At 34.5% G+C, this 10,248-nt stretch overlaps 1 protein-coding gene across 1 annotated transcript in view; it reads left to right on the top strand.

Annotated features, from left to right (window-relative positions):
- Exoc6b (exocyst complex component 6B) overlaps positions 1-10,248 on the top strand; it is a 500,761-nt gene that overhangs the window by 57,059 nt on the left and 433,454 nt on the right. Inside the window, exons 3-5 of the mRNA XM_005369834.2 lie at positions 5,238-5,285; positions 7,020-7,110; positions 7,212-7,257. Of these exons, the coding sequence (XP_005369891.1) occupies positions 5,238-5,285; positions 7,020-7,110; positions 7,212-7,257 (185 nt within the window). The remainder of the gene's footprint in view (positions 1-5,237; positions 5,286-7,019; positions 7,111-7,211; positions 7,258-10,248) is intronic.

Raw genomic sequence — 10,248 nt, 5'->3', positions numbered from 1 at the left:
TTTCCTTTCCTTTCCTTTCCTTTCCTTTCCTTTCCTTTCCTTTCCTTTCCTTTCCTTTCCTTTCCTTTCCTTTCCTTTCCTTTCCTTTCCTTCTCTTTTCTTTTTTTGTTTTTTCAAGACAGGGTTTCTCTGTGTAGCTTTGGAGCCTGTCCTGGAACTAGCTCTGTAGATCAGGTTGACCTCGAACTCACAGAGATCCGCCTGCCCCTGCCTCCTGAATTAAAGGCGTGCACTACCACTGCCTTGCTAGCTCCCTCTTTTCAAATGTAGAACTGAGGTGAAATACATGGACAGCCTGACTAAAACCACAAAGTTTGGTATGAAGTGATCACATTAAACAAAGTATATGGACAATTGGATATGACCACATTATTTTCTTGGTTTAAAAGCCTGCATGGCTTTCTTTGGCTAGATTTAAGAAAACACAGTTCAGCATTCTTAGGTATAAAACTTTAGGTGCCAGGCAGTGGTGGTGCATGTTTTAATCCAGCACTCAGGGAAGCAGAGGCAGGCGGAGTTCTGTGAGTTCGAGGTCAGTCTGGTCTACAGAGCTAGTTTCAGGATAGCCAGAGATACACAGAGAAACCCTGTCTCAAAAAAAAAAAAAAACCAACAAAACAAAACAAAACAAAACAGCCAACCAACCAACCAAACAAACAAACAAAACAACTAAACCAAACCAAAACAACCAAACCCAAACAAAACATTTTAGGTTTCATTCATCTGGCTCTGCATTTCTTTACTTTCATTTCTTGACTTCTCTTAAGATGATGATGATGATGATTGAGGTAGGTATGTCAAACCTATGTATCTCAAACTGGTCTCAAACTTATGATCCTTCTTCCTCTAATTCCCAAGTACTGGGATTAAGGGTGTGTCTCACTGTTACCTGGGGTATAGTAAAGATTTTTATGAAATAAGGAAAGGAATTTATACTAACACCCACATAAATAAGATTATGGCTTTTTGGCTCTAAGGAATATTTTTTAAAGTTAGTTTAATTTGGATACCCACAAGTGATCAGTGAATGATTCTGTCAAGAGATTGCTCTTGAAGCCACCAGCTTCTCTGCTGGATGAAAGCCACCTCCTAGGAGTTAAAGCACAGCTCTACTTACTTGAAAGTCCTGTGGAGTGTTGCCTACAGGGTGAAGATTCATGTTCAGGAAGGAGGCTGGTCACAGAAGTCCCTTCTCTTAGACAGGTGACTTTACTTTTTGATCCGAAGACTTTTCTCCTAAATTTCTCTTATTTAAACAGTTTAGATTTTTGAATTTTCTGCAAAAACTTATCTGTTATATCAGTAATAATAGTTTTATTTTCTTCTCTCTAGTTTTTTTAAAAATATTTATTTATTTATTATGTATACAATATTCTGTCTGTGTGTATGCCTGCAGGCCAGAAGAGGGCACCAGACCTCATTACAGATGGTTGTGAGCCACTATGTGGTTGCTGGGAATTGAACTCAGGACCTTTGGAAGAGCAGGCAATGCTCTTAACCGCTGAGCCATCTCTTCCAGCCCTTCTCTCTAGTCTTTATGCTTTTGTTTTTCTTTTTGGAATCCTAATTAGAGTCCCTAATAGGATTTTGTTTTCTGCACGGTTAACATTGTTGTGAGTATAAAATTCATCTCAAAGACTATATTGCTGAAAAAAATTTTATTGAAAGGCTAAACAAGTTATAAGATACAAAATATAGTCTAAAACTGCAGTAGTTAAAAAATCATTTGCCTGCAAAATATGATTTAAAATTGGACATGAAATCATTAAATTGTGCAACTTAATGTAAATTTTTGTGTTTAACTACAGAAATTTTCATGTTTGAATATAGGAGCTATACTGTTTCCAGCTGTGGGATATTATATAACATATTTAGAATGCAATATGTTATATAAAATACCATTACTTACATAAAAGTTTCCAACATTTTGCAGTCTCAAACACATTTTATCCTAAGGTTTCTATGATTCTATGATAGAATTTATCTGTCTTAAGAAACATGGTGTTGCCAGCATCATTGAATAATTCTGTCTTCTATGAGTATAATTCTTTGCTTTTTAGTTGCTTTCCCTATTTTAGATGTAACAAATTTTTTGATTTGTTGCTAATGTGCTGTTTGTCCTCACTCAGCCCTCACAGCTTCTATCATAATCTTGATTATTCTTTTTTCATGTTTCGTCATTCTTGTGTATTTGTATTGCAAACTTTTCTCATAGATTTTGGGATCCTGTTACACACTGGGCCAAAGGATATAAAAGATGTAGAGTCTGCTTTAGGCCCGATAGTATGGAATATTGTCTAGAATCTCAACAATTGCTGGCCTTAATTGATGATTGATATTCACCTTTGTCCTATTTTCTCCTCTACTTTAAATTGATTCAAGTTGCAAATTCTTTCAGATTGGTCAGAATGACTCTGAAGGAATATCTGACTTCATTTTTCAAGTTTGATATGTTTGGTTGCTTCAGACTAACCAGTTAATCTGAAGTTTGGGAATTATATCTAGCTGAACACTTGGTAAGCTCTGCTTTAGGGGACCTGTTTGATCTAGGTGAAAAATGTTGAGATTCTTAACTCTAGAAAAGAATTTAGAAGTGGAAAAGTTAAAGTGTTAACCACTTATAACACTAAATTAATACAATGACATTACACTTTCCATGATGCCCATTATTTTGTGTACATAGCATCTATATGTGAGTATATATAAATGTGTGTATGTAAATGCACTTCCATATCTTTGTTTTTGAATTAGAAGTGTCTTTTACACAGTTTATATAGCCTCTTTTTATTGTAGTGTATAGAACAGTTATCAGCTAGAATTAAAATAGCTACTATCTTTATTACCAGTAACATAGGTTAGGCTCCTATGGGTATGTTTTTGATGATGGTTTGCATGATATCAGTTTAGTGAATATCGATCAACATTTTTAGTGACACTTGAAATTAAGTAAAATAGACTTGAATAGAAAATAAAAGTATAGTATATCAAGTAAAGATAAACATTGTTTCTTGAAAGTTGTTTCAGTCTTTGCATTCATGTGTTTGTATATGAGTCTCTGGGTACCTCTGGTGTATGTTTCTTTCTGTGTGTATGTCTCTGTCTCCATGTGTGTCTCTGGTGTCTTTGTGTATGTGTCTGTATTTCTGAGGCTTAATGTAAAAATGTTAATTTGAGGTTAGAAAGAGTGAGAAATGATGAAGTGAACAAGATTATTTTAGTATGAGCAATAGTGGTGAATGTAGTTATACTGGAAATTTTAATTTTGGGAGATCTCTAGTATAGAATAAAATTATCTAATTTATTATTGAATAAGTACTTTAAAGGTGATAATGCTGTCGTTGATTATAACTATACCATTTTTATTCACATTGCTTGAAACCCTTCTATTACTTTGAGCTGAATCCTATTTTCTGGTTACAGGCATTTATTAGGAGCAGCCTTTCTTCTTCCAGCTCTTAAAGATATTTGAGGCAGCCATTGTTTATGTGTAGGGTGTAGTGTACAGGGTCCAGGTATAGTGTGTAGTGTCTCCAATTGAGTTTTCCTTTATCTATGAGATGAAATAACTTCATTTGTTTTTCATGTGATACACATTTGGCTCCTAAAACTTATTTACACTTAATCATGCTGCAGTTTGTCAATGGCCTTCATGACACATGATATCTGATGTCATTCTCATCATTTGATCTGCTCTTATTTTAGATCAGAGCAGCTGGGAACAGCAGCTCTGGCTTGTAGACCAAATCCATTTTGCCTCTTATTGTTGTAAATAAAGTTTTATTGGGACCTAGCCACCCCAGCACATGACATTTTATTTATGGCTGCATTCCTGTCAGTGTTGATTAGCTACTACAGAGACTCTATGGCCTGACAAACTGAAAATATTTTCTATTTTACTGTAACAGAAACAGATTGGTGACCCTATTGAGGTGATGCTTCAGTGATTGCCTTAGCTTTGCATTTGGCAGCTGCATTCTATCTTGCCTCTCACTGAGCTAACAGTCTATTGGTTAATGGTATTTTTCACATATGGTGCTCTTAGGAAAATAATAAATAGGTAATATGAGTATTTATTGCCTTTTTTCTCAGATTTTATAAAATCTTTTTCTGGAAGAGGTCAGATTTTATTTTGTCTTTGAAAGTAGGGGGTATATGTGCTAGTCTGCTGTGAACTACATTATCCAAGTATAGTGTATAATTTAGATAAGAATTTAAAAAAATGTGTTTTATGAAAAGTTAGTTTTTGGAGATAATGTTGAATCAAATAAGTTTGTAAACATTCCATATTATGTCCCTTTTTTGGTCATTTATAGTGTTTTTCTCCTCTGTGTGTATATATCTGCAGTGCATGTGTGCCTATATGTTAATAACACCAGCTAACATTTCTTGATGCTCTAAGGGACATTGTACATAATCCTGGCCTGAGAAATGCAGTAAAAGTATAAGGAATAGCAGTCACCAGCAGAAGCTGGATAGTCTCTAATTTAAGAAGTTTAGAAGTTAATATAATCTATGTTTTGATAATGTCTGAGATTATAAATTACTATTCTAAAAATTATTTTTTATATTAGTGGAAACATCAAAAGTAGATAATTGAAAAGATTTGTGCTTGTTCCTTTAAATTATAAATCATAGCTCATTTAAGGCTTAGCCACATATTTTTTGACTGTCTGATGGTGGGATTAATGAGGATATGGATGTATTAGAAACTGTTATGAATTAATGACCCCAAAATATTAAATAATTCTTTTTGTAGAATTAAGGTAATAACTAAAAAAAATTTGACTTGTGTTACAAAGTTGAAATTATACCTAGCCTTTTCAGGAATACATTGTGAATTAAGACATGTCTGTGTTAACATTGTTTTCTAGACATTGTACCGATGGTAAAGCTCTTTGGATTACTTTCCATTTTATTTATTTCTCCGTTTTTATTTTTTCCTCTTCTCTCCAAAGTTACAATATGATCTTGGGACACTATAGTATCTTACTTTGTGTTCTGTCTAAACCAAACATGTCTCTTGGTCAGCTTTTCTTTTTCTTTGCAGAAGGTCATGGGAATGCCTAGAAGAAAGGTTGATAAAGAGTTTAAGTTGCAGAGAGAGCAGCTGTAACCCCATGTGCTGGAATATAGAAAGTATCTAGGGATACTCCAGTTTTTCATATTAAATTTTGATCTTTATCCAACTGTTGTCCTAGTGTTTGTTTTTATGAGTTTAAATTATCTTCTTTCCACAGAACCAAGTGACGGATACTAATAGAAAACTGCAGCATGAGGGCAAGGAAGTAAGGCCAGTTTCCTTTTAACAATGTTTTTTCTGTTTATGCTGTTCTCTTTGAATGACTGTTCTTCACTTTGTGGCTTAGAATAATATAAGCAGTGTGTTGGAATTGTTGCTATAAGAAATGTTTACCTGAATAAATACAGACACCACAGGGTGCAATGGAATAAGATGCACCCTCCCTTGGCTGTGTTAAAAGAAATCCTTGCGTAGTCTGCCATATCTCTTGGAATGTTCCTCTTGCATCTTCACCTGCCTTCGTCCTTTTCTCTTATAGTTCTTTCTTTTTTTCAGTAAGGATTTCATGTAATTTAAACTTTCTTTGAACTGATCCTTCTACCTCCACTTTCCCAATGTTGAGATTACTGGTATAAGCCACCATACCCGGTTTGTATTACTCCCTTTCTCTCTGCTCTCTCTGTCTCTGTCTCTCTCTTCCTTCCTTCTTTCGTTCTGTCTCACTCTCTTTCTCTCTCTCTTCCTTCCTTTTTTGTTATAATTATTTTATTTATTTCATGTCTGATAATATTCTAAAAATCTGTATCTTTTTTGAAACCGGGTATTATTACTATGTTGCCCAGGCTAGCCTCGAACTCACTCTGTAATGTAGGCTAGCCTCAGTCTCCAGAGTCCTGTGGCTATAGGCTTGTGGACCTTACGGAAACTGCAGTCTCATCCTCATTCTCTGCGTTCTTTTTGTTTTGTCTCACTCTGTTTTTCTCCACTGTACTATCCTATTTTTGGTTTACATTTTTTACTTATGTAGTTTTTGTTTGTCTCCCCCATTAGAATTAGTTCTATATCATTAGGGAATTTTACTTATTTTATTCATTATTGTATCTCTTCTGTCTCTAAACAGCAGCTGTTGTAAAATGAATGCTCAGCAAATATTTCTTTAAAAAAGAATCATTTATTCTATTAATTGACAAACTTATTTAAACTTTCCAATTTGTACTTTTATTTACTTCCATTTATTTATTTGTTCCAAATCCAAGTCTGTTAATTCCACTATTTTACTGATGGGGGAAAAAAGAACAGATGATCTGAAATTTATGTTAATAACCAAAACAAATCTGAGCACAAAGTCAACCTTTTCTGACCTGAAGTACATTCCTTTTTTGGGTCATCCACCTTCCTTCTCTTTATTCTTTTCACATATCTAAGGATATAATGTGTGTGTGTGTGTGTGTGTGTGTGTGTGTGTGTGTGTGTGTGATGAATTCTGTAAATAGGTAGATTTTTTTTCATTTCACATAGTCCATATTCTACAGAAATAGTTTGTTACATTGTGAGATGATTATGAGAAGAGAATAAATTAATCTTCAGTAAACTGAATCGTGTACAAAAGCCATATCTTCTAATTATGGAACTTGCTTGTTAAAATCGGGACCTAGTTGAGGATTAGAAGGACTGCCTAGAAATGTAAATCATGGAGTTTGTATAGGGTTTGGAGACAATGGGCAGATTTTTTTTTTCTGGATGGCCTTTGTGCTTTAAGGCTCTTTAAGGTTCATTTTACATAGCCTTTTTTAGACATGTGTGCAGGGTGGGGAGAAAGTAGGAAGCCATGTAGGAATGTTTCACTGATTGAAGAAGACAGTTCCTTAGCTTGCATTGTAGGTTTTACTAGGAAACTGACATTCTTGGATGCATTGCATGCAGAGTAGGAAATGTAACTGAAAACTTTTTTTTCTTTTTATAGTTCTTGACATAATTCTATTTTTCCCCTTTTGCCAAGCTGGTAATAGCAATGGAAGAGCTGAAGCAGTGTAGACTACAACAGAGGAATATTTCTGCAACTGTTGATAAGTTAATGCTGTGCCTTCCAGGTGAGAAACTGGGAGTGGAGTAGGATTCTTGATGTATTTCCTTTAGCTGAGTTAGTTATTTTGCTTAAATGATACCTGTGTGATCTGTTTTCTCTTTCAAGTCCTAGAGATGTACAGCAAACTGAGGGACCAGATGAAAACCAAAAGGTAAGATTTTTTTTTTAAGTTGAACAGTTAAAAGAGATTTGTTTTCTTATTTATTTATGTGTATGTGTGTGCGTTTCTGTGTGTTTGCTGTGTGCGTGAGGGTGTTCACAGAGACCAGAAAAAGGCATTGGATTCTCTGGAGCTGGAGTTAAGGCATTTGTGTGTTGTCTGATGGGGATGCTGGAGGCTGAATGTAGGTCCTTTGTGAGAGCAACAAGTGCTCTCTCAACTCCCTACTTGCCCCTTGAACTGTCTTCAGTCTTTCCTTGACTTCTATAACCTTATTAGGTTTGAGGGGTATAGGCTTATTATTGTTTTTTGTCTTTTTTTTATGTTTTGGAGATAAGAGATTGTCAGTGTGTGTTACCATGCATGGCTTGATCTCGCTATTTTTTTTTTAAAGGGACAATCTGTTTTTTAGTTGAGATCCTTAGATCTTTTATGACTGATAGACTTATCAGTTTATGTACATACTTATCATATACAGTATATCTGTATATGACTTTCAGTCTAACTTATTTTCCATTTGTCTTCACTGTTCCTTGTTCTTTCTCTCTGTATCTCCTTTCATCTCAATCACTTCACTAGATATTTGGATTCTATCGTGTATTCACTAATGCCTTATAATCCATACCTCTTTATTTCTTTAAAATGATTGCTTCTAAGCTTATAATAATCCTTTTTTAACTCATAGTGAATCTTTAAAAAATTATGGCAAACCATACATTATGCAAAGTTCTTTTATTTATTTATTTTTTAATATTTATTTATGTATTTATTATGTATACAATATTCTGTGTGTATGCCTGCAGGCCAGAAGAGGGCACCAACCCCATTACAGATGGCTGTGAGCCACCATGTGGTTGCTGGGAATTGAACTCAGGACCTTTGGAAGAGCAGGCAATGCTCTTAACCTCTGAGCCATCTCTCCAGCCCCTGCAAAGTTCTTTTAATAGTAATGCATATTTAAATGGAAATGCTTTATAGATTAAATCCTTATCTGTTGTGTACATGAAATTATCTCACTGTACCCCATGCTTATGTGTAATTATTGCTTGTCAATTAAAAATTTAAACCTATATCTCTGCTTAACCTCACTTCCTTGGTGTTATTGTTGTCATTGCTCTTATTTCAGAATATGGCATAGTGCCTATAATAAACTTGCATTTTTGCTACAAACTTTTAAATTAAAATATTTTAAAAGTAAAATGAAAAAATCTTCCTTTATATATTTTAAGTGATTCTGCCACTCTTATTTCTTCATATAGACCTGAATTCATTGCCATCTCTTTTTTGGGTTAGTGTGATAGCTGTAAATTCTTTATTTATTAAAAAAATTAAGTTTATTTTAAAATTTTATTTTAAATTTAAATTTATTTAAAATAAATATGTAAAATAAAATAAAAATTAAATAATTTAAATATTAGATAATTGTTTTTTGTAGCCACCATTTTATGAGTACAACTTAGTGTTGTTTTAGAGTATTTGCAAGGCTGTCACTATCTTCACTTCCTGACTGTAGAACATGTCATTTACCTCAAAAATAAACCTTGATCCCGTTTTTCCTTCCCTTAGACTGAGCAGCCACTACTTTACTTTATATCTGTATGTTTGCATATTGTGAATATCTCGTATAAAGGGGGCACACAGTATGCGGTCTTCTTCATTCGACTTCTCTCTCTTACAGTGTTTTCAGGAGTCAGCCATGCCTGCGGGTGAATCAGTACTTGACTCTTTTTCATGGGGTGCTTTTCCACTGTGTGGATGGGCTGCATTTTGTTTTTTCATTATTAGACAAACGTTTGGGTTATTTTCACTTTTAAGTTACGATGAATAAAGCTATATAGCTACTTGTAAGTTTTTACATGGGCTTAAACTCCCTAAATTCTCTTGGGAATATACCTCTGAATGGAATTGCTAGGTCTTGCCATAGTTCAGTGTTCTACTGTTTAGTGAAACTGCTTCACTACTCAAAGCAGCTGCATCGTTTTAATCTACCTAACATCATCACATGATAGTGCTTATTATTATTTAAAACTTTCAGATTTATTAAATTTATTTTATTATTTTATACATATGAGTATTTTTCCTACATGTGTGTTTGTGAACCACATGGAAAGCTTTGGATCCACTGGGACTGGAGTTAAAGATGGTTTTGAGCTAATGTATGGTTGTTGGGAGTTGAACCTGGTCCCTCTGAAAGAGCAGCAAGTGCTCTTAAATTCTGAGCCAGCCCTTTAGCCTCAGTGTGTATTATTGCCTGTCTTACTAGTTATAAGCATCCCAGTGGAAAATGTTATCTTGTTTATCTCCTGAATAAAAAAAACATTTTTTGGGTGGTGTGGAGAGATGACTCAGTACGTAGAATGCTTGTTGCGTATTTGATGACCTGAGTTCCATACCTAGAATTCATGTAAAGGTGGAAGTAGAGAACTGATGCCTCAGTGTTCCCTTGACCTTCATGCACTGTGGTACTCACTTCTACCATATCTACATATACACAATAAGAAATTAAATAAAAAAAAAAAACCAAAGCATTTTTTTTTTTTAAAAGACAGAGTCTCACTATGATTTCCAAGCTGGCCTTGAACTTACTCGTGACTGAGGATGACCTTGAATTTCCTCAGAACCTCGGCCTTTTCCTCCTGAGTCCTGTTTATCACTATGTTTGGATTGCGTTGCTGGGGATGTAATGCAGGAGGTCTGTGCAGGCTAGAAAAGCACCCTGAAGTGCAGAGGCCATAGCCCTCCATTGGTTTTTGATGCTTCCTTCTTCTCACACCTTTGTGTTTCCCTTTAAGCACATACACACAGATCTAATTGCTATTTGCTTGCATTTGCTATTCTGCCACTTTTGAATCGTCTTTTGAACTAATTTTGTTTTTCTGGTTATAGGTCAAAAATATTTTTTTTGAGTGGATAATTGACATTATTATGTTGATGAGTATCTGGAGTCTGGGGGAACTTTGCTTTTTTTTTTTTTTTTTTTTT

Source organism: Microtus ochrogaster, unplaced genomic scaffold, assembly GCF_000317375.1.
Source record: "Microtus ochrogaster isolate Prairie Vole_2 unplaced genomic scaffold, MicOch1.0 UNK62, whole genome shotgun sequence".
Taxonomy (NCBI): domain Eukaryota; kingdom Metazoa; phylum Chordata; class Mammalia; order Rodentia; family Cricetidae; genus Microtus; species Microtus ochrogaster.
The sequence above is the reverse complement of the archived record's forward strand: the minus strand, read 5'-3'. Positions and strand labels throughout refer to the sequence as shown.